Source organism: Periplaneta americana, chromosome 9 (assembly GCF_040183065.1).
Source record: "Periplaneta americana isolate PAMFEO1 chromosome 9, P.americana_PAMFEO1_priV1, whole genome shotgun sequence".
NCBI lineage: Eukaryota > Metazoa > Arthropoda > Insecta > Blattodea > Blattidae > Periplaneta > Periplaneta americana.
The window spans coordinates 87,281,332-87,307,598 of NC_091125.1; the positions used below are offsets into that span (position 1 = coordinate 87,281,332).

The 26,267-nt window shown below is 34.8% G+C and overlaps 1 protein-coding gene across 1 annotated transcript in view; it reads right to left on the reverse strand.

Moving 5' to 3' along the window:
* Positions 1 to 4,674: 4,674 nt before the first annotated feature.
* Sans (SAM_USH1G_HARP domain-containing protein Sans) overlaps positions 4,675 to 26,267 on the reverse strand; it is a 114,347-nt gene continuing 92,754 nt past the window's right edge. Inside the window, exons 3-9 of the mRNA XM_069835227.1 lie at positions 22,770 to 22,991; positions 19,018 to 19,194; positions 17,676 to 17,922; positions 13,722 to 13,818; positions 11,864 to 12,035; positions 10,075 to 10,268; positions 4,675 to 8,099 (exon numbers count right to left, since the gene is read on the reverse strand). Of these exons, the coding sequence (XP_069691328.1) occupies positions 7,846 to 8,099; positions 10,075 to 10,268; positions 11,864 to 12,035; positions 13,722 to 13,818; positions 17,676 to 17,922; positions 19,018 to 19,194; positions 22,770 to 22,991 (1,363 nt within the window). The 3' untranslated portion in view covers positions 4,675 to 7,845. The remainder of the gene's footprint in view (positions 8,100 to 10,074; positions 10,269 to 11,863; positions 12,036 to 13,721; positions 13,819 to 17,675; positions 17,923 to 19,017; positions 19,195 to 22,769; positions 22,992 to 26,267) is intronic.

Below are 26,267 nucleotides of genomic sequence, written 5' to 3' on the forward strand. Positions count from 1 at the left end.
AGCTGACAATTTTTCCATAACTGCTTTTCATGTGCCATAGATCTAAGATGCTCTATTTTATTTTATTTTATTTTTATTTTTTTTTCTATGTAAGCTTATTCGAACAGTCTTTGGAGTCTATAAAAAAAATTAATTAGCGATTATGACCACTGAAATTCTTAATACATTTTCTTTTTCATAAGAAAGTTTTATTGTATTCTTTGTTGAATCCTTTCATAAGAAATTTGTCTTTATGAGATATAGGTATTATGTGATCGTTAAACTGAAAAGTGTTTATAAACTACAGGATAAACAGTTTATACAGTTTCCAAGAATTTTCACTTTTCTATAGTATGTAAACTATCAATAATATTGCAGCATAAGTTATGAAATAAAAATTTCGTTGTAATTAATTGTAAATAATATTTTCTTTTATACTTTATAATGATTTCCTACATGGATTAAAATTAAATCTTTTCTTTGTTACCATGTATGTACAGATGATTAGTACATAAAAATGAAGTAAACGCTGCTTTAGTACGAGAAAATAAAGAAAAATCTTTACAAACAATCTAAAAGTTGCTTCATAACAATTTTTTTTGTCATTGGTGTAAATAAGATTAGTGCAGGCAATGTCAGTGGAATAATTAAGCACATTTTGACACTGATATGAAGACATAACCATCTGTCTGATGAGAGCTTTACATCACTGGCTTGTATAAAAACCATTGTAGAACTAGCATTAAAAGTTTTATACAAACAAAGCAATAAAATTGTTACAATTGGTCCCCATTTTTATGAGGTTATGTTTCCAGTATTTACAAATTTTAGAGTTGCCACCTTCTCCATGTATCAATGCATAATTTTGCATGAGAAGGGGGTTAACATTGTATAAAATGGATGTCCACCATTGAGGTTGATCCAGCCATCGGTAAAGCATTGCGCTGCTTGGATGTTATTTATTGTTTTATTAACTTACCAATACTTTTCCAGTAGGGCTATTTACTTTAATTACTAAATTATATCGATTTCTCACAATATTACACATTATTACGCAATGTATCATGCACAGAGCAATAAATGTGTCAAACTATCACCATACAACAACTCAACTCATGAAACCAGTCATCGGGTAGCATGACTTGTGGCAGCTGAATTCAACTAATCTGGGAACACTGTTTTACCAGTTTCGACTGTTTCTGACCAATCTAACCAGCGGGCATGCTATATATACAGAATTGTGTATTGCAGAATTTCACTGATTTTATGAGAATATTTCATATTAAATCAGAGAAGAATGATTCATTACTTTTCAATGCTGATAAAACTTAAACATGTTATATGTCAGTTTCTTTATTATATAGGTTGGTTCTTTTGTGCAGAATATCAAATAAAACAACATTTTTTATGACCTTGATTCTCTTATTTAGCGAAGAAACTAATGAGTTATTACATACAATATTATTTGATGTAACTTTCTTTTTATAGCATATAGCCTAGTGTACTGGTATGTTGTTTCATGCAGTGCCGTTATGGGGGCTATACGGTATATGGAGACCTACAATTTTTTAATTAATTGTATGGGAAGAGAAAATTTTGCCCATATGAAGTCATATGGCATATGGGTGCCTAAGTTTTGTACACAGAGATATATTTATCAATACTGATCTTAGATCATCTCTTGCTGTTCCTACTATAATGGTACCGGTATCTTCTTTGATCATAAACATAAATGGCCCATCTCTACAGTGGTGGAATTCTGAACCATATAATGGTTGAAAAATATCGAAGTGCTGCAGATACACGGTCTAAGATACATCAAGACAAGTGTGCATCTGTTGTGAGATCTTCACGAGATATTCTTTCAATCAACCTTGTTTCAAAATTAAAACTAAAGCAAAACAATTTAAACTATTTACTTCTTCTTTAACATAAAACATCCATTAAATAATGGCCGGATGGAAAGAGTCAGGAGATTAAAATATAATTCAAGGGAGAAAAATGAGGGGTGGGGTATATGGCCAAGAAAAAGAAATATCATGACAGCAGTGGTTTTAAGTGTATGCTACTCATTATATTGAGTGATGAATTGAATATTTTACTCAACTGGAATTAACATTCTTCAATAAAATTAATGACTTAGAATGTAATTTATCTTAATTTTAAACCAAGAAGGTGGCAACTCTGACGACACTACAAACTACACCCACTTTTAAACAGTGACTTTGTCACCGTCATTTGTATATAAAATGAGAGACTTCGTCCCTTCATTAACATGAATATATGTTCTTTGGTGTGGTACTTATTAAGCCTAAGCTACATTTCCTTTCAGCACACTATGTACATAATATAACAGGTTTACCAACGACGGCAGCTCTTACAAATTTTTTAATTGTGTAGGTACATGTTTAAGATGCACTTAAGAATTCCATTTTGGATTAACGTACAATCATAAATATATCCTAGTGGAATATGATTACTGATATAATATAGATACATTTTATTTTTTAGAAACTCGAATCAATTTTTGAGATAGTAATCACTTTTCGAAATTTTCATTCACAATTATGGTACTACAAGCTGACTATAAATAATTCCCACTTATAAGTGCTACTTCGTTTAATTATGACAGAAATTATGCCCATTATTAAAATGTCTTCACATGTAAATTTTGTATCAAGAGAGAAAGATATCTTAGAGTATCAACTTCTTTTATTGATGGAACTAAACATCATTTTTTGACTTTGCACTTTTTAATATAAACATTTTGAATTTAGAATTATTGAAACATTTTATACATCAACATATCTTTTTCGACATGAATATTTGCAAATTCACTGACTTCTAATATTTCAAGAAAAATAAAATCACTCACTATCATTTCATGACTAATTCAAATTTTAAATTAAAAACATATACATACATGCATGCATATATTCATACAGTAGAACCTCGATTATCCATCTCTTGATTAACTGATCTTCGGATTATCTGACGGTGTCTGAATCACGTGTTTCACTACAAACTGCACTTGAATCAGTGGAAACCTTCATGAAGTTTTTGGAGCAAGGTGACAACAATAAATAACTTAGGAATTACACATCTTAAGCCTGCTCATGGATATAATAATTATTATTATTATAATCAAGATGCAAGAAAGCAACTCAGTGCGACCAAGTTGAGCCATATCGAATAATACATTAATATTATTTTCTTTGCTTACTTTGTACTGTACTTTATAAAATATATTGGAATTAAAACAATTATATTTTGTGAGGTGGGATAGAAGTTATCCCTGGCAGGGATGTTAAAATGAATTTATGAGAGGGGGATAACTTTCCAACAGAGAGGAAATCCCCCCCCTCCCCCCCGTTAATTCGCATCCTGGTAGTAAGTACTTATTTTGCTCTTGCATGCCCAGACATTTTGAATTTTTGTTTTGACAGTATAAAAATATATTATGTATGTAATGTAACAATAACAAATTGAAACTTTGTGTGTTCAATTTGCATTGAGTTTTTAAATAAGGATATGTTCAATTCCCATACACGTTCACCTCTGCTGAGGCATGTGGACGTGAGGCCAGCAGTCAGGTGGTCGGTCTTGGCCCTTCATGGGCTATCGCGCCACGATTTATTATTAAATTGCCATACCTACAAGTAAAGGTGATCAAAATCCGAAATATTTTAATGCAAAGAGTAGTACTAAAATGTATAGGTAAAATATGTACTAGAACCTGTGTTGTAAATATGCAGTTATGTGTGATAGGCCTACATATTGTTTGGTAGGTTAGCCAGTTTGCTAACGAATTTATCTTGTTTACTGCTGTTGCAATATAAAATAAAGCCATTCTGAGATTATAATCGAAGTTCTGCCTCTTGATGAATATATTTACAGTGAAAATTCCTTTTCATTGGTTCAAATGTAAATGCACCTATTACATAAAATACTGTAGTCGATAAGGGTTGACAGATTTAAGCAAACATACAGTACTGTATGAAAATAATCAAATAATTTTCGAGTACCTAGTCAATAACGTGAAACGAATATTACTTTCTAAATAAACACGAGCTTCAATAATGTATGCATTCTGCAAATATTCCTGAATGTAACATATAATAAACACTTTGCATAAATAAATCTGGACCCTAGCGACTATAGCAAGCACCATGCAATAAAAAATTACAAAATAACGAAATACTTTTGTTAGTGCTGAGTTCTTTATGAATCATATCTGATATAAAAGTCAATTTGTTAGGTTTCAATATTGAAGAAACATTACCATTAAAGTGGCCAGGTGTACAGAGTGTAATAGGCCTATATGAATGTTGTGTGCAGACCTTATTTCTTGTAACATTGAAGAATTAAGACATTATTTATATATAAAACAATTATTGAAAACTGTGGAGGCGATAAAGAGTTTGCCGTCAAATGTAAAATCCCTGTTATGAAATTGGGTTTTAAATTAGGCCTATGATAGTTTATAGAGGTGTTATTGGTTGTTACGAAGAAGTATGATTTAATGTCTGTAATACTTCTATATATACATTACAGTTTGGTACATTTGAACTGGAACTTCATAACTCACCTGAGGCAGACTTTCGTTACTATATTGAAAATAGTTACCATACGAACTATTTATAGGGAAGCTAAAACGAATGTTAAGATCTTTTCTGTAATTAACTACCGAATGTACAAAGTTAGAGTTCCATTCATTGTATTTTGCAACTTTAGATTTACCTACGTAAATTATAAAAGACGCATTTAATATCCTTTAATTTGTTCAGATTGCTATGAACCTATCGATTTAAATTAGGTTGAAATAGGAAACATTTTTGCAGGTTTCAGTTTCTTTGAAGAATTCTTGCCGTTTTAATTTGTGACATTGTGTATCAATAATAATAGGAAGTGGAGGGGGGAAAGCGTAATTATTTAAAGCACCACAGTCATTTAAAATGAGTCCATTGATTACTAAATTTGGAATGTAGTCACTGCACTCTGTAAGACATGGTTCCAGCTCATACGACCAAACAGAATATTTGTGTATCGCTCACCAATGCAAAGTAAACCTAAGTGTAACGTAAACACAAAATCTTGCGACCAAGTTATCAAGTGGGTCCAATGGGAATGTTTTAACATGAACTTAACAACGCAAACTTTGAAATTTCTGAAGCGAACATTTTTACGGCTAGTATACCTCTCAGACATAATCGCCATCTGGCGGAATAACTAGCCAGACCAAAATAGTACATTAGAATAATCTACGTATGTATTGTAAAAGGACAATGCCTTCCAATGAAAAGTTATTCTATTATTAAATTTGGCGCAATTGATAAATAAATGCATACAATAGACACACCTAGATAGTGGAAAATGAGCTATTTAATCTCGGTATACAAGAAGGTAACAAACAGATCCTAGTAATTATAGAGGCCTTGGTGTTATCTGTACAGTGGCAGTGGGCAGAATATATGCCAAAGTTCTACAGGTCAGACTTCAAAAGGATATCAAGGACAAAATAGGTGAGGAACAATCTGGTTTCCAGTCTGTTCGTTCATTATTTACGCTGCAATAGGTTATCCAAAAAAGAAAAACGGTTTGTGAAGATAGGCCTACTAATTGCGCATTTATCGATCTTCAAAAGGCGTATGACTCAGTTCCAAGAAGTAGTTCGTGGAAAGCACTGAATATGATTGAAATTGAGCAAGAATTCACAGAACATATACAGAAAGTGTATGATGGGAACGTAACATATGTAAAGAAGAGCAAAAAGTTATCAGAGCCGTTGTATCCAACGAAAGGATTGAGACAGAGCTGTAGTATATCACCCTTACTGTTGAACGTTTACCTAGAGCGCGTCTTGAAAAAATGTAAAGGCTCCTATAGAGGTTTGGGAATAACAGTTAACGATAATTTGGTCTTTAAGTTTTGCGGATGACTAAGTTCTAATTGCTCAAGACGCTTCTGATTTGGAATTTATGCTGAAACGTGTACACGAAGCTTACATTTCTTGGGGATTTGACAATAAACTTAAACAATACCGAGTACCTGAATACGGCAGGAAATACAGACGAATTAAATATTGCACTAAATATAAAACTGAAACCAGTGGGCAGTTTCAAATATCTGGGTTATGTGTTTGCAAAGGAGACTCTGCGAAATAGAAGCACGAGTTCAAGTGAAGAAAGTCATAGGCACCTTTAATAGCAGATGGTGGGGCACACATATTACAAGATCTACAAAGAAAAGAATTAGTCATACGATAGTTGAGTCTGTCTGTGTTACGGCTGTGAAATTTGGACCATGAAGGGGAAGAAAAAAAAGAGAATTATTGGACTATTTAAGGCACTGTTTAAGGCCATCTCGACTTCAACGAGTGCGGAATGAAGACATTAGAGGAGACTGATACGGAAGAGAGTATTATGGATATAGTCGAGGCAAGAGGTTTGAAATGGCTCGTACACATCTTGCGGATGCCAGATCGATGGCCAAAAACTGGTTGGATACCACCACGGCGAAGATGGACAGGAAGATCCCGGAAGTCGTGGTCAGAGATGATGATGGCGGCAATGAGAGAGAAAGGACTGAAAGTAGAGGAGGCATAGGACAGGACTCTATGCAGAATGAGGACGGCAGGTGACATTCAGTCGTATAAGCTAAGAATCATCATTATTAAATTTCAAAGGAGGTACAGCACATTGTTTAAATTCAGCCCTCAGAAATGAAGTTTCATAGAAAGTAAAGTGTACGCAAGTACTGGAAAGTTCATAATTAATAGTTTTGAGGAAATATCTAAATTTATACTACCAGTGGCGGATTTTGGAAAATATCTCTGGATCGCCGCCCTCCTTTTAGAAATAATTTAAATGGCTTCTTTTGTTTTCGCTCGCTTATGACATTTAAAAATAGATAAGTGCATGTTCTCTTTATGCATGATTTGCCAGTCTAAAATTGCAACACTTTTATTTAACATTTTTGTTTTTCATAAATCATTCATAACTCATATCCTTCATGACTGAATTCCAAGAGCCGCCACTGACAATATCAAAACCAGAAACAGTGACTGACTACCAAGAATGACATGACTATGTAAAAGGAATGAATAGATAAGAACATTAAAAATCATTACAATATAAGCATAAAGGAAGCACGGATAATAAATCACAGCGGAAAAAAATGAACTGATGTCTATGGAACTGCCTGACCATGAAGTGAAGAACAGGAGGAAAATTAACATCGTGAAGAAAATTATGATGAAGAAGAAAACATTCGATGAAAATGAGTAGACAAAGACGAATATTTTTAATAATAATAATAATAATAATAATAATAATAATAATAATAATAGACCTGTATTACTATAATGAAATATATTATTAGTAGACTATTATTATTATTATTATTATTATTATTATTATTATTATTATTATTATTATTATTATTATTATTATTATTATTATAGAAAGATCACGATGAAGTAGAAGATATATTTTTATTTCCCTCAATTTTTCGTCATATTTTAATATGCGAATTTAGACCAAGTCATCGTGAGTCAGTTGTATCTGCGATCTTTAGGTTATCTTTTTTTATTTGTTTTATATTTTAAAATCGCTCCAGAAATTAAAAAGCCACTGCATGGTATAATAAAATTATAACTAGAGAATTAATTAAAAATTTTGAATTTTCATGGAACTTGTTCAAATTACTTCCTAACGGAAGCACTAAATTTATAGGTGAAGTATTTCGGAAAACCCCCTTTCTTTAACATTTTAAACTTGGCCTCTTTTCATACTCCATCGTCTTCTCAAGGTTGTGGACGTAACAGTTACGTTTGCGTGAGCATTGTGAATGAAGGGTTGAGCAATTCTAGAGCCTGCTGTCGGACACTTCGCCAGGGTCTTCGAGGGCCGCCTTCCTGTCCTCTATGGCCTTGAGCAGCTTCTTGCGGGGTCCCATGCCCAGCCCCAACGTCTTGAGGTCGTCCTCGGTGAGCAGCATGAGGGCCTGCAGGTCGATCTGCTCGCTCACGAAGCAGCTTACGAACTCGCTCAGCCCTGCCGACATGAGGAACAGTTGCAGGGGCGACCACTGCGGCGGGCTTCTGCTCTCGTCGTCCTCATCTGCAACAACAACGTTATTAGTTACTAGAGCCCTGCGTTTGGCTACCTAAAGCCTCCAAGCAACCCGCAGCAGTATAGTATCCAACACTACTTAGTCTAGGTCTGCTGTTCGGTGAACGCACGAAAACAAAACATAACTAGGCGGTTGGAAATGAGTACTTCAATAGAAGAATTTGGTAGCGAACATGTCATTGGGAAAGGAGAAAATGCATTTTATCGGAAAGAAGAAAGGATTTTCATTTGAAACACTTAAAATATTCAGTCATTGATTGTAATTTGTAGAGACTCGTAAAGCACGCACTCATAATTTGTTTTATTTTAAGTTTGTGCTGAAATTTATATTTTTTCATGTGTTAATTCCATGTATTGTGGGTCCCTATCACCACGGCATGGCGCGTCCTCAGGTTGCGGATCGAGGAGACGGCCTCCAGATATGGAGGGTAGCTGTGAATATATTGAATAAGCAGTCGCGGACAGCCGATAAGGGGTGGTCCTCCAGCTTGGGGGTTGGGCGAAGGGCTAACAACCCATCACCGTAAAAAATAGCTTGTTACGAATCCTTCAAATAAGCCTCGGAATGGGACTGATTCTCTGGCACGACCACAGAAACTTGGACTCTCACTTTGAGAGACGAACATAGGTTAAGGGTGTCTGAAAATAAGGTGCTTAGGAAAATATTTGGGGCTAAGAGGGATGAAGTTACAGGGGAATGGAGAAAGTTGCACAACACAGAACTGCACGCATTGTATTCTTCACCTGACATAATTAGGAACATTAAATCCAGACGTTTGAGATGGGCAGGGCATGTAGCACGTATGAGCGAATCCAGAAATGCATATAGAGTGTTAGATGGGAGGCCGGAGGGAAAAAAACCTTTAGGGAGGCCGAGACGTAGATGGGAAGATAATATTAAAATGGATTTGAGGGAGGTGGGATATGATGGTATAGACTGGATTAATCTTGCTCAGGATAGGGACCAATGGCGGGCTTATGTGAGAGCGGCAATGAACCTCCGGGTTCCTTAAAAGCCAGTAAGTAAGTAAGTTAATTCCAGACTTTAATTAGATTTAAATTTTGTAGATACATTTTACTTATTGTAAAAATCAGGAGTAGACAAATCCCGGGCGCCAGGTAACCATGGTGACTAAGAATAATTGTATACATAGCCTACATACGTACATACATGCATGCATACATTTCTGCCTATGGGCAAGTCTTTGATTGCAAACCCAGCATTCTCCAATCTTTCCTATTTTCTGTCTTCCTCCTAGTCTCTGCATATGATCCATATATCTTAATGTCGTCTATCATCTGATATCTTCTTCTGTCCTGAACTCTTCTCCCGTTCACCATTCCTTCCAGTGCATCCTTCAGTAGGCAGTTTCTTCTCAGCCAGTGATCCAACTAATTCTTTTTTCTCTTCCTGATCAGTTTCAGCATCATTCTTTCTTCACCTACTCTTTCCAACACAACTTAATTTCTTGGCGTTGGAAAATTCTGTATTGTATTTCTAATAACTTATTCTCGCGTAGAGATGAAACCATTGGTTTGACAAAAGACTTGCAAAAATACAACTCATAACGATAGCTTGAAGAGCTTTGATTTGTTCCCAAATCAGAAATGAAAGGATCGAAAACAAATTTCTTTTCGTTTAAGTGCATTGTTTCATGAATGAAATGACGCTTTCAATTTTAACTATAGTCTACTCTATTTTCAACAAAGTTTATACGATTTCTGTATTATTCTGACTTTTGAATTACTACACCTAGACAGTATTATGTTTAGTGAACATCATGAGATAATGTGAAGCAATGAAACGTTACATTTATAAAATACCTTTTGCTCTGTGATATAAATGAATATGAATAAAAACATTGTTTTCACCTTAAGAATGAAGCACGGTAAATAGAATCCGAACAGTCTTAATGTGCAGCACGAGCCCTAACGGCTTATAAAGATAATATGGCTAACTCACCACTCTCCACGTCCTCGTCGTCCCACGGGAGTCCTTCGGTGTTGCGCTGGTTGCGCTTGGCCAGGCTGCCAGCACTGCCTATGCTGCAGTCCTCGGTTCCACTCCCGCCTCCGCCCTTTTCACTGTTAGACGTGACGGTGCTCTCTTTGTCGTCTGTGCGGGGTAGAGCGCTCAGCGTTGCGCTTATGCTGTTCCTGGTAATCAAATCAGAAGAAAATGTTACGATTCATTCTATGGTGCGTGGTTAAAAGGCATTAGTCACAAATTGCAAATTTTTAATAGTCTGAAATTACGACCAATAAGCATTATGATGGGCTGGAAATCTGACGCTCTACATCATTACATTATGGAAGAAGCTAGACATAATATGGCCTTTATAGTGATAGTGACAGAAAAGACGGTAAGGCAAGGGAATATTAGTGAAAAAGGATAAGATACACGTAATAACCAGAGAGTGATAATAAGTAAGTAGTGATACAAATATAATAACGAAAGTGGGAATGGAAAGGTAATGAAACTGTAGAAACTACTTCGTCTGAAAATATACAGATTAGATTAATGGGAATTAGTGAACGTTAGTGATTCAAGTGAATAAATAAGTTAACAACTATGGGAGAGTTCAACTAATATAAACAATGTTGGGAACAATTCTGTGGTGTTCGGGTAAAGGGCTACAAATCATTTTTTTTGTCCAGGTGGAATTTTGTTCCCCAGATGAACACACAAGTTAAATTATACAAGTGGGTGCAAAAGTCAAAGAATACTAGCAGTTGATGTGTTTTATTTGTGTAGAAAATTATTTGTAATAGGGGTTCCAAGTTTAATTTTCATTTATTTCTGAACTCATTTTTATGACTTATCTCCCTTTACCCAAACACCACAGAATTAATAAGGGATTGAGAGAAGTGATTGTTTAGTTAAATGAGATTAGTAAGAATAAGATAGATAACTGGGAAAGGGAAGGGTAAGTAGAAAAAGAAGGGAGGGAAACAGAGGTGAGAGACGTGATAGAAAAGTGATCAGGGTCATTTATATGTAATAGCCGAATGTTTAAAGAAGCGTAAGCAGAATATTATGTATCCAAGGGAGTGATGGCACTGTATGCAGAAATGTGAAGGGCCATCACGACCGATGTAAGCTAGTGGAATAAATATATCAAATATCAAATATATCAAACATGGCCTTTATACCGTCTGAAGAAGTAGGCTACATTTTTTTGTGTTCACATGGAGGTCATGGTCATAACTCAAAACCACCAATTTCTGACTTTCGCCCCTTTTCACCGTGCACCATATCATTAAGCTACAGATTGAATTCAATATGGTATGCATTGTACTGTATTACACAGCATTGGTCAAAAGAGAATAAAAGGAAAATCGAAGGGTTCGGAGAAAGGTTATTCAACAGCTATCAACATGTTTATTCTTGAGCACTGTGATCCCTTCATCACATTCCCTCCGCATCTTCTGTCTTTTTGTCTCGTTTATTATTGTCTCGTATCATCATCTTCCCTTGCCTTTATTTTCTCCTCTCCTCTCCTCTGGAAATTCCGGGTTCGATCCCCGGCGCGGACCAATATGGTCAAGGTTATTTCCGTGGCTTTTTTGTCGACAGAATATTCATTAAGTAGAGGCGGATTCCGGATTGGACCCCAATTACCACGAAATAATAGAGTACAACAGCAACAAGTATTCCCAGCAGTAAACTACAGACAAGTCGCGATATGACGTAGGAGTTAAAGCGACTATAAATAAATGAAGCTAACTACTTATAACAAACAGTATGTTACCTGAAAGCCACGCTGCCGAAGCCGGGTCGGTCGAAGATGCTGGCTGGCTCCTGCAGTAGCACATCATCTCCGAAGCCACTGTCTGCATTGTGCAGGAAGTCTGGCTCCGATGTGGACCGGCTCAGTTCACCCTGAGTGTCGAACACGTCGCCCAGCTTTCCGCGCTGCCGCCCTGTGTATTATGTTAACATGCATTGAATAGAGTGAATATGTGAATTATTTGATATATATGCAAGACAAACATATTGACAGAAAAAACTAAAGAAATACATAGTAGGAAAAGGAATATAAACAGCGAAAAGCCAAACATTGCAAGATAAAGGTTGAAGAATGAAATAGTTATAAGAAATGAAGGAACTCTGATAACATCTGCTCTTCAGTCGCTCCTTCTACTACAGATCTACTATTTGACAGTAGACTAACAAGATCATTTAATTTTGCGAGAAGTCAGGAGTTAGCCGACTGTGCTATAGCTAGGTCAAAATTTCGTTTTTATATAATGGAAAAAGAATGAAGTTTTTTAAAATTGGAGATCAGTTAAAAAGAGATGTGAAATGGTATAAATTCATGCTGATGTATTCATAAATAAAAAGATGAAAGAGGAAAAAGTAAAATTAAGTGTTGATAATGTTGCTGTGGTGGGGATGATGAGGGGGAAGAAAACAAGCAAGGCAAACAGAATAAAGGATAAGAATAAAACATAGGTAGAGGCTATTGTTAGGGTGCGCACAATGGGCCAGGCTAATAGATCTCAGTGCTCTAAAAAGACGGGACAACAAAAATAAAACTAAATTTAAAACTAAGAAAATGTGATAGGCGCCCACTTACTGTGGAGATATAATTGGAATGATTATAATTGGTATGATTGTAATTGGTATGATTATAATTATTGGTATGATCGTAACTGGTATGATTATAATTATTGGTATGATTGTAATTGGTATGATTATAATTATTGGTATGATTGTAATTAGGCTAATGTTTAGAGTGACATCATTAATACTGTAAATCTAAAATGTATTTCATCCTCATAACTCGTGCAGACTTGACCTAAAATTTATAATTTGAGTCATGCATGTACTGGGGTTAATGACTAAGGGCCGTATTCATAGACATTTTTACCGCGGGCTTCTGGTGGATGATCAGAGTTTTCCGTATTCATAAACCAGTGTTAGCGATAGGATATGATTTGAATTCTGTACTAGTAACCAGTGGATAGCCGGGGATAGCTTAGTACGGTCGTAGCGCGTGCTGCGAAATGTCTATAAATAGCATCCTAAAGGATTATCTGTCAAAACCCAAAGGCAGGTCATCGTACTGGCCACGGCGTGGGTACGCCATCGAGTAGACGCGAATCACGAGAACTTCAAAGGTCACCGTAGCGTCACTGGCGCTACCACTCTCAGTGCAGACTTTTGCAGTCTGAGTGACGGTATTTTTACTGAAATAAGTCTGTAACATGGAAACAGTCAAGAGCGTACGCAAAGGGGGGAGTTACTGGGTTTGAACCTCCTCCCCCTTTTAACGTTTTAAAAAATAACATATTTAGATTTGAGTATTTTTATCCATAATCACTTTCCCTTCTCTAATTGACCGTAATATAATAATGATAATAATAATAATAATAATAATAGTAATAATAATAATACGTAAAATGTAAAGTACCGATAATGTAAATTGTAAACAATTTTAATAATCTCCCCCTGACAAAATTCTGCGATGCCACTGGAAACAGTGGTTTTATTTCTCTTCCGTAAGAAGCCGTGCTCAGGTAATTTCGTCGCCTAAAAGAAGCCAGAGTACCTAAGGAAAGTAATAGGGAAATAAACATGTAGGATAAGCCTGGAAATGGTATTACCTCCTGCTTGTGTGTCGTATGATCCCGCATACAAGACTTCTGAATCTCGCCGCAGTCCAGTCAGACTCCGCAATGACCGCTTCCCGTCCATTTCAACCTGAAAGCAGTAAATCACAATATTAATGTGTTCCGTTAGTAATTGTCATGAAATGAGTAAATGCTCTATATTCTCATGTGGATAGTGTTTCGTAGTTAAACACTTTAGGAATGTGTTATAAGGCCAACAAAAGGCTAAATGTGCTATAATACCTGAATGAGGTAGAACATGAATTTGTACAAATGTCTGGGATCATTACAGGCCCAAAAAGTAAACAATGAATTGCATGCGGGGATTTTTGAAGAAACACTTGTATTGCATGCGTGGACGACTCTCATAAGGGAAATGTCGAATCCTCGAAAGCAGAACAAAATTAATTTGAAGTAAACTCTCAAACATAAACAAGTCAGCTGTTTCTCTTCAGTAATGTAAACATGACAGTGTGAGTGAAACAAACTACTTGTTACTTTACAGGGAGTTATACCTGAAATCTTGATTTGTACTTGTTAATAGTTTTAAATTTAATGTTATTTATTGTAGGCCTAGTAACAGTACCTATTGAAAAGTGTTATATTTAGATGCATTCAACCTCAGAGGGAGATTGAATCATAATTATAGTCAACTGTTACTACCATAATGAGTGAAAAATTAAGAAACCATTTTTTATTGATGTTTTAAAATTTTACTTTCAAAAGACACTAATTAATAATATGTGAAGGTGGACATGTTGAACAGAACATAAACTCGTTGAAGAGAAATTGCAACCAATAACACCATTTCAGTTTATCAAAAAGGTACCTATTAGTATCTAGCCAAAGTTCAACGAAGCAAAATGTTGTTTTTTTTTTTAATATCGACCTACGAATCTTAGGACCATATTCATTGACATTCTTAGCGTGGGCTTCCGGTGGATGATCAGCGAACTAACGTTTTTCGTATTCATAAACCAGTGTTAGCGATATGATATATGAATCCTGTACAAGTAATCAGTCGATAGCCGGGGCTAATTTAGCATGCTCGTAGTGTGGGCTAGCGAAATGTTTATGCATAGCACCCTTAGTCTCTTCGCGAAGCTGTAGCTATCAGTCTTAAGGGATTAGGTACAGCTTACAGCAGTGAAATTTTTGGATATAGCCTATTCAACGTTTTTTTCCTCCATTACTGTATCTTGTACAATAATGAAAATTGGTATGTATGAAACACTGTCCTTCTGCTATATGAAAAAATCTTTTTTCGATTTAAAAAAATTACTTATATATATTTTTTTCAAAATTAATAATGGTGGCAGTTCACTGTGCAGTGATGAAGCGTTTTCCTCATAACTCATAAACTTGTTAACTTTTTCATGTTATCTCTCTTTTATTTTATTGCTGAAACTCATATTTACAATATCATGCTCTTTCAACTACAGTCCTTAATAAATCATATTTTTTTAATTTTGTGTTAGAAGAAAATGCTGATATTTGACCATTTTTTAAATGTATTTATTTTTATCAATCTATCAAAGGTAGAGGAGTGAACTTGCATCATATTGTAGATATGATATGTATAAATACACACAAAAAATTTCATCACAGTATGTTGGATAGTTTTTAAGTTATGTGGGAAACGCTTCACCACTGCACAGTGAACTGAATTTTGAAGAAATAAATGTAACTATATTTTTTTTATTTCGCAAAAATACTTTTTTCATATAGCATAAGGACAGTGTTTTTACACATACCAATTTTCATTATTGTACAATATACAGTAATAGAGAAAAAATGTTGAATATTTCCAAAATTTTACTGCTGCAAGCTGTACCTAACCCCTCAAGTGTAAAAAATTGAAAGGAATATGTTACATTACTTTAATTTGTTTATACCTATATATGTGATGCCTCCAAGAAAATCGTGGCGCTGAACTCGGACATTTATTTTCCTTCCAGCATGCAATTCACATGCACTGAAATGTTTGCACGTTGACTTACGAATAGCACATCATGTCAGCTAATAAGGAAGGATTTTCAATCCTGGTTTCTGCTACATCAGCAAGCTTTTTATTAAGGGGACGCAGACGTGAGTTTTCTACATTTTCAACATATTATATACTTTTTATTTTTTCTCTCTGGAAATAACAAAGATATCTACATTAAATTTTTCATGTAAATTTACCATAGCATAATGAATAAATATTCAAACGTACATTGAAATTGGTTACATAGTTTGACCACACTACAAATCTTAAAAGTCCACACCTGTGGAGTAACGGTCAGCGCGTCTGGCCGCGAAACCAGGTGGCCCGGGTTCGATTCCCGGTCGGGGCAGGTTACCTGGTTGAGGCTTTTTCCGGGGTTTTCCCTCAACCCAATATGAGCAAATGCTGGGTAACTTTCGGTGCTGGACCCCGGACTCATTTCATCGGCATTATCACTATCACATTCAGACGCTAAATAACCTTAGATGTTGATAAAGCGTCGTAAAATAACCTACTAAAATAAATAAATAAAAATCTTAAAATATAAACAAAAACTAAAACAACGTTACATTAAAGTACCGATATCTCTAAAACTCGGGGAACTAAAGCTATACAATTTTGCACGACATTTGTAGTTAATAGTAGGCTATCTTCATTTTTTGCCAATTTTACTTAAGGTAGGTGGAAAAACCTACATTCCAGAAATGTTTATTGAATAAAAATCGATTAATTTATAATTATAGAATTTCATTAATTGATTTTTCACGTGATTTCTGTAGTAGCAACTGTAAGGCATACAATAATTTTCTCCTCATTCTTGATATAAGGAAGACTTACAATCTAAGAAAATGGTGTGATAGTGGAACGAAGGATTAGTTAAGAAGTGTGTAGCGAAATATGGATGAGTAGTGATTAAGTATTAGGAGTAGTTGATGATTTTATTTAAATAGTTGGCAAAGAGTACTACAAACTGTAAAGATGGAAAGAGCTAAAGCAAGAATTAGCCTAGATAGATATCAGTAGGGATGAAAAGGTTATATAGATAGATGTAAAGTAAATAATAGGGTGTAACTAAAATTATTATGTATTATATAGTACAAGAGTAATACAAGGGCGAGTTAGTAACAGAATCGTAGTGTAATCGTATAACAAATAGGAACTGCAGGAATAGAGTAGTAAAGGTAATTGTTATGATTTGTTATGAATAGGAAATAGAATAAGATAGGTTAGATAATAGAAGGGTTAGATAATAAATATAGACATAGTAATTAATAAGTGTAGTGAATGGAGATGGATCACCTAGTGAATGAACAATGAAAGTGATGAACATGTGTCAGTCACTAAACGTCTGGTAATGTAAAAGTTGTAAATAATGTAAGAACGGGACTGCTGGGCCGTATACACCAAATGTGAAGAAGGGTCAGCAGGATCAGAGAGAATAAACCATATCATTTCATATTATATCATACAAGGAAAAGAGCAAATTCTTCCATGTGATTAATTTAAAGAGAGATATTGCTACTTAAATGCAACATTGTTTTATTTTTTATCCAGAATGAAGATTTTTATTGTGATCAAACTAGTTAAACAATTTCAGTGTACTTTTGGATATTTATTAATGATGCTATGGCAAATTTACATGCAATATTTCATGTAGATATCTTTGATATTTCTGGGAAAAAATAAAAAGCATAATGTTGAAAATGTATAAACTCACGTCTGGGTCCCCTAGGGTTTGGGCTTTATAAAGAAACTATAGCTGTTCTTATTATTATTGTAGATACGTAGCGTAGGGATTAGAGCAGTGAGAATTTTGTGACTTTATGAAGGGAAGGATTCTGCAAGAATGTGAGCGTAAATTGTCAAATCTTTACATAATATGTTTGTTCAACTGCGTATTGTTTGTGATATGAAAATTTGGCACATTTAATGACAAAGGTTCAGAAGATTTCCCGCACTACCTGTCCTATCTTGAAGTCGCCCGCTCCTTGCTGGTTGTTGGTGGCTGGTTGGTGGGCCTTGTTCATTTTTTGTTGCAGCTTCTTCTGCACTCCCGTTACACCTGTCCTCTTTCCCGCTCCTATTAGTGTCCCTGCGCCACCTCCACTCACGATCTCAGAAAATCGAGGGCTTGGGTTGCCGTTTGTGTTTGAAAATCCTGTGTTTTTCCTTCCTTTAAGTTTCAGAATTGTTAACACATTTGATGGCCTGAAAGTAAAAACAAAAGTTTACACATTTAAAAATAATCAGAAGAAAGTCCATCTTTGAGCATCATAGAGAAGCTTTATGGATAGGCTACTAAAATATAATAAAACAGTTGCTGTGGAAATACAAAATAAGATAAAGTAGTATTTTTGCATATACGTTCCTTTTTGGAAACTGCAATAAGAATACTTATGATTCAGAAGATGTTGCGAACGAGAAGCGTAATATTGTAGTCAGACCTATGCCAGATTGTCACACCTAGTAGGTTACAGTGTAGGAGATTGGTCATTATTAATAACACTTTTTAAAACTGTGACATCGTTAAGCTTCTTGACTATGCACCCTGATCATATGCTATACAGGGTGGCCCACTTAACTCTTTTACCTCCGACAGCGTGTGAAATATTTCAGATATAAACAAACCGACAATTACAAGTTAAATTACATCGAAGGGGACAACTGACAACGTGATGTATTTTTTGTACATGAAATACTTTTCAAAATATTATAGTCAACTTTCTTTTTTTTAATGGGAACCAACTATGTTTCGTATTGCAAATGTTGCGTTAGCTCTGTCTAATAACAACTGACTGCTTTACTGACTGTTTGAATGTCACCAGTAAGAGTAAACATAAGCAATGTCTGACCAAGAATATAACAGAGGGAGGATAATTCTGGTTAGAGTTGTGCGTCAATTAAATCACAATCACAATGTACTGTACATTTTAATACTATGTAAATGTTGCACATGGTGAAGTGAGACATAAAAGTATTGGCCAAAATGCAATACAAATGGAGTAAAAAATTAGTATATTACTGTGAACCAAATGTATGGTAAAACAGCATAAGTGCACATTACTATAGCTGTTTCCGTCCGCCATATGGTTTTCTTCTCTATTAAAATGTTCACACATGTGAAATGATATATAAATGTTAAGTAGAGGAAATATTATTCTTAAAATAATAATAGTAGGAAAATGTGGGCCTAAGTTTTAAATGAAGCGCTTTGACTGTAAGTGTTGACATATGTACTATGTAATGTTGTTTATAATTGCTACGAAGGAAATATTCTATGCTTATTGTTTTATATTATCTCACCTGTGCGGCATGATTGCCACTTCTTCTGGTCTGTTCAGCATCTTCTCTCGTTCTTTCCTTAATCGCATTTGTTCCTTTTCGGCCAGTTTTTCTGCCTTTTGCTTCATCTTTTCGTAATTTTTATTCCTCTTCTCCGCATCCTTTTGTGCTTTTTCTCTCATCATCTTTGTTTTCTTCCTACGAATATACAAGATAAATTTGAAGTTCCTCAACTTAAAGATAAAATTAATTTTATATTAGGCCTATAAAGAATCGTATAGTAAATAAATAAACAAATAAATAAATAAATAAATAAATAAATTAATAAATAAATAAATAAATAAATAAATAAATAAATGATGTGCATATAGTAAGTACAAATATGAATAAACAGATACATGAATAATCAAGTAGCCACCGGCGTAGCTCAGTCGGTAGAGGTGCTTGTCTTCTGAACCGGATTAGCGCTCGGGCGTGGATTTGATTCCCGCTTGGACTGATTACCTAGTTGGGTTCTTCCGAGATCTTCCCCAACCGTAAGGCGAATGCCAGGTAATCTATTGCGGATCTTCGATCTCATCTCGCCAAATACCATCTCCCTATCACCGATTCCATCGACGCTAAATAACATAGTAATTGATACTGCGAAGATGTTTTTGATAAACATGCGAGAACATTATTTGCCTAGTTCCTTTTAAAATCTTAACAAAGATTTTTTGGCAGATAAGTGCAATGGATTTAGAATCTTTGAATATAGATTAATTCTATAAATAGTATTTATGTTTAGGGACTAAGTAAATATAGTCTTATGTAAATAAAAGCGCTTGACTGTAAACTAGAAGATCCAAACGGAGATAGTGGATATCTGACTTTCATGGGGACAAATCTAAATAGTTCTAAACCCCATGTGTTATTGTTGTTATTATTATTATTATTATTGTAAAATAAATACATATAGAAAAAATTGAGTTCATAAATAAGTATAAAAATAAATAAAAAGTAAATAACAAAATAGGTAAATTGAGGCGTTTCCTGGAATAATAACTTAACGTACATTATACCTTTGATTCAGTTTCCAGTATACAGGGTGATTCAGACCACTCGTAACAGTAATTTATTCCGGAAACTACTGCATTAAAATTTTAGAGATACAAATATTTATAACTAAATCACATGTGAACATGTTGCGGTAAAAGTAATTATTAATCCGGGAATTATACATAATAACCGGTAATCAGTGACAGATTAGATCCGGTTTGTTCAGGTTTTTGGTACGCCTACAAAAATATGTATATGCAAAGCGTACCAAAAATCTTAACAAACCAAACCTAATACGTCATTGATCCTCGATGATGTCATTGATGTCCGTCTCCATAATATTGATCAACGTTTTGGTTATTATTTAAATTCGCCTTTTCATTATATTTACCGTAACATATCCATATCGTCGTTGTTCCTGCAATAACTCCTATGTGACATATTTATCGATTTTCAGATTTTTGCTCTATTAAATAACTTAAATAGTGATATAGCAAATAATAAAATATCCTATATGTAATTATATTTCTTTATTTGGAAAATGTAAAAATTTACAATCTCTTATGTAGCACTGCCATAGAATGAATGAATATGTTTTTCTTCCTACTGAACAATTTTATATTTTTCACATAGGAGTTATTGCAGGAACGACGACGATATATTGGATCCTTAATAAGTTATTAGTTATATTATATTATATTATATTATATTATATAAGTTCAGTAACATGAGCTGCTGCCAGGAAGTCAAAAGGAGGATAGCAATGGCAAAGGAAGCTTTTAATAGAAAAAGGAACATCTTGTGCGGGCCTTTGGAAAAAAAAAACTAAGGAAGAGACTAGTGAAGTGTTTTGTGTGGAGTGTGGCATTGTATGGGGCAGAAACATGGACATTACTACGAAATGAAAAGAAGCGAATAGAAGCATTTGAAATGTGAATATGGAGGAGAATGGAACGTGTGAAGTGGACAGACAGAATAAGAAATGAAGCTGTATTGGAAAGAGTACGTGAAGAAAGAATGATCCTGAAACTGATCAGAGAGAAAAAGGAATTGGTTGGGTCACTGTTCTTTATGATGACATACATGTTTTTATTCTTCCTTTAATATTACTGTGTATCACAAAAGGTTTTTATCACGATTGCATATATGCAATTTAAAAATAATTTTCAAGTTTTAACAAAGCTTATAGTATACACACATGGACTCGCAAAGAAACTTGAATCATTATATTCTGAATAATTTCAAGGGAAAAATTTTTCCCTTGAAATTATTCAAATCTGCTTTACAGGGAGCTTCACCTGAAAGACTAGATTTGCACATTATATTCTGTGTTATTTTCTGTAACGGCACCTTTTATCTCTTTTTGCGTAAACGTGCGAAATGTCCGAAATTAATTTTTTTCTGCGCCGCGGTGCGTGCGATTCCGCTGTGAGCTCGGTCTTACTGCTGCGTACACTTTGTAATAATGTTTCTGTGGATGTTATTCCTTGCTATATATGGCTTATTGCGATGAAATTTATTAATCCAGGTACATTCTTTAGAATATAAAACAAATTCTTATTCATTTTTATTTTTACCCTTATCACAAGGGTATCTTTTTTAACATTTGCATACATCAATTTTCAAAATAATTTTCAGGCTTTAACGAGAAATACGATAAAGAAGCTGACACAGACTCAAGAGAGTTTATATATTTTATCACGTAAGATTGTTGTGGAGATTCTGATTTTTTTTCCTAACGCAAACTGAAACTAATCATTTTCAGTCGCGCGGTATTCCTTGATCCGACAACTGTACGGCATTTTGTTGAATAAGAACGAGACGCGCAACGCTGAAGCGAAAATTGTCAACGTGAAATCGAACTCAAAATTAAATCTTGCATAGGCATAAAATATTTTATAGGATATCAAGCGCCGCAGTGTGAAAATTTTTTATTCTAGCTGAACAGAAATCGATTTTTGGACTACAAAAATTACCTCAGACAAAAAATAATGTTAATAAAACGATAAAGTATCACCACTTTTCGTTTGATATCTACCATCAAACTGTGGACTCGGTGGAAGTTTGAAATTTATCTTTTTATGGCATGACGTATTGTACTGCTAGTTTATTTCAGTGTGTCTCAGAAGAAATGGTGTAACTCGAGTATTATATATTGTAGTCTTATTCTACGCATATGAAAAATTCTGAAGTGCGGAAAAGTGCGGACCTTACATTTTTAATGATTGTTTAGAGTACTGTCTTTTGGTTTCAAGTCAGTAGCTACTAGCTATTCAACGTTTGGCGAAATGCTTCGAAATCAGAACGGATTATGGGGATGGTGTCATTTGCACTTAGTGCTTACGACTTGGAGATTGAACACAAAAAATATATGCTACTTGAAACTCCTGCACAAACTTTCATACAAATCTGTAATATAGGAGAAATGTTTTATTTAAAATCACCCTCTATAAACGGGTAGTTTCTCTTACGCAAAGGTAATCAGAGCTACCTGTAACTCCTGTACATAGTTTCATTAATATCTGTTGGATAGAGAGAAGTTATTAATTTTATCTAAAAAAGGGGTAGTTATTCTCACACGATCATAATAAAAAATTGCAGGCCATAGAAACCTATATGCTACCTGTAACTGCTGTACAAAAGTCATAAAAATCTGTTGGACAGGAGAGCAGTTATAATTTTGTTCAGCTAGATTAGCTTTTTACACACTGTGGAGCGGTTGCCACTGTACTGACTTGTTGCTGGCCTCCTCCTTGGCCGCCACGCCGTCCAGGAATCGCAGGATGTCGTCGCGACTGTTCATGGCTGCCAGTTCCTTTGGCGTGTGGAAGTCGATGTCCAGCGCCCACAGGTTGGCGCCAAAGTTGATGAGGAAGGTGACGCAGGACGTGTGGCCGCGCGCCGCAGCGAAGTGAAGTGCCGTGTTACCGAAATGATCTGCCTTGTCGGGGTCGCCCCTGTAACAAACATCGTTTTCTGTAGCAATGGGAGACTGAGGAATGGGAAAGGACTTCGTGATACATGACACTTCTTTGTATAGCAAGAAGACCGATACATTTCAAATTGAAGGGTTCAGAGCCATAGTGGGCCAAGCGCCATTTATTAAAAACGGAGAAACCAAGGGTTAAAGTTAAGTGAATACCATAGTTTAATGAAGATTGACATATTTAGTTTTAATGTGTATAGTTTATACTACTTGCTATATGTTTCCATTGAATTATGGTAATAACTTCGTTTTAACCCTTGTTTTTTTACGGTTTTAGTAAATGGCGCTTAGCCCACTATGGTTCTGAACCCTTCAATTATGAAGCAAACAGTTTTATGCGCATTAATACAAGTTTTAGTCAACTTTGTACGCAATAAAAAAAGTTCATGACACTTAAGTATTGTGAGCATCTACTTAATACACACTGATTAATCTTGCTTTGCTTATTACTAGGGCTCTGAAGTTGATGAAATATCTTTTTTTTTTCTGAGACTGCACAGACTGTGCAATACAAACTCGTTTCATTTCAGCACGAACTAATATAGCCTACTTTTATTTTGCTTATTTTTTTGTCCTTTATTGCCTATTGTTTTTTTTTTAGGAAATATGCTACTTTTTATTGCATTTTTGCCCTTTTCTGCTTATGAACGGACTTATTTTTTACGCTGTAGTCATAGTCTATATTCGAGAACCTACTGCAGATTGCTTACGCAATTCGATTGCGTCATACAGGAATTTCCTTATGGTTGCATCAGCCTTGACTCCTGATCACGTGTGTTACGTGCTTCCCTCCATTCATCGCAACAAAAATACTGCAGCCGCAGTCAGCATATTGTATCTCACAAGTGAAGACGTAAAAATATCGAAAGTAAAACAAAACAGACACTTTTTTTTTGCGACAGTTAGTGACTGAATTTAGTGACAATGTATTTTCAATAGATGGAAGTATACGAGTATATTTGTTTTGTATTTTACTATTAAAGTAATGGTCAGGGCTGGGTATTTATGGAGATCGCGAAAATCACGACATAATATGCAATAGATTTTTACTAATCTTTACGAATTAAGTGATTCTGATTGATAATGTGCGGATAAAACAATCGCGACAAATCGCGAAATAGAGTTCTAATAGCGAAATATGAACACATTTGCGAATTATTACTATTGCGTCGTTTTATAACGAATTCCATATTCTGAGTTTTTTCACTTGAATTTGTTATATATCTAAGTTGGCTACATTACATGGTATTCCAGGTGTTCTGATTACATTTGTGAACACAAAAGACGGAGAATTCAACATTTCACTAATAATCTGAAAATGTTAATTTCAGTTTTGCAAGTTTCTTTGTCGTTTTTAATGAATGTGTGTTAAATACAGCTCCAATTCAACAAAATATTGTCTAATGGCCATACCGCACCTTTATCAGAATCCAACGAACCTTTAACTCTTTGAAGCACAAATTAATGGTTTATATTTTTCATATCATGGATCATACCAAAGCTTCAATCAATTTTTTTTCAACATTTTAACTCTGCACACAATTTCAAAACACAGATGACACCTCTATGTATAATCAAGAGGTGGTTCCTTGGTAGAATATCTGTGCTATAAAATTTAGAAAGAAAGGAAACAGTGGTTCTTCTGAATAACCACTATGCTGCAAAGGGTTAATGCCAATTATTTGGAAAGTAATATTGATACTGAGTTAATACTCCAATTACAAAATAATTGTATTTTCCAAGATTTCCATTAATTTCCGTCAAGAGTACAAATCAATCTCCAACAATCTCCGCCGACGCCAATATTAAAAAACACAGATAATAAAATTAATCTCCATAAATACCTGCCCCTGGTCATGGTTATTTTTTTATTTTAATTTTATATTTTGAGAAATTTAAGGTCATTTTATAGATTATATTTATGTGATTTTTAGGTCATCAACTTCCGAACCCTACTTATTATGCATTTTATAGTCAGTATATAACCACAGTCTAGTATATACAGTCACGAAGCTCATTATGTAATAAATATGCATCCATAGATAGTTGCTAACCACTAGGATCGCTACTATCGCATTATAGACAATGCGAAATAGTACCGGCACGGTCTGTTGTTCCTAGCAACCTCAACAACTCAAGCTTCGTGACTGTATATACTAGACTGTGATATAATCCTGTTCCATCATGTGACGTCATTGTTTTATATAGGCCTACTGTCTCCTATACTTAGAAAATTAATTATCAATACATATCTAAGCTCAGCTTAGCATTCTGAAACTTCTGAAACTGATTTATTCCTGTGACGCAGTGGTAACGTTCGTGTTTACCAGCATTTCCTTATGCAGTAATGGTGGCGGTGGTTTATTATATTAGGTTTATGCAGGAGTTGAAGATGTTAGTCCCACCACATTGGAATACACAAGATTCTTCTTCTGAAGTGTCAGGGATAGTAAAATAATGAATCCTGTTATATTTATCATGCTGAAACGTAACGTACAGCCGTGAGATCAGAATTCCATTTTGCTAACGAGCTGTAAACACTTCGGCAGGCGTTGGTCGTAACAGCTGACTGCCCCCCATTACGAGATGCGAACAATTGGTCTTTGTGTGGAGCAGGTAATGCAAAACAATAATAGATCATGTGCCAACGCGGTCGTTTACATCAGGGCTATCCACTTCAGTCTTTGTTTGCAACACAGGAAACATCGTCTCGTTATAGCCGAGTTTCACAGTAACGAAGACAGTTTTACAGAATATCATTTCACAATGGCAAAGGAAGAATCTGTTAACACTTCACAGAAAATGTGTAATTATGTCGTTAATCCTGAAATCAATTTAGATGTACGATATGTAACCATTTATTGAAGAAACTTTGCAGTAATTACCGCTCGAAACTTATTTATACAAATAAATTACTCTAGAAACAAAATTTTACTTATGTCTCACATCATCATCATCATCATCATCATCATCATCACCATCATCATCATCATCATCATCATCATCATCATCTTTAGCAGGAGCATAGAGCGTCCGCTAAGTGTCTCCACCGGATTCTATTCTAAGCCAGCTTCTTTATCTCCTTCCAGGCTTTCTCTTCCTTGTAATTTCCTGAACGACTATTCGTCTCCATGTTTTTTGGCCTTCCTGATACTGTCTTCTCTTTAGAATTCCAATCTAAAGCATTTTTTCAATATATTCATTGTCTTTCCTTAATGTATGTCAAATCCAATCTAATTCAATTCAA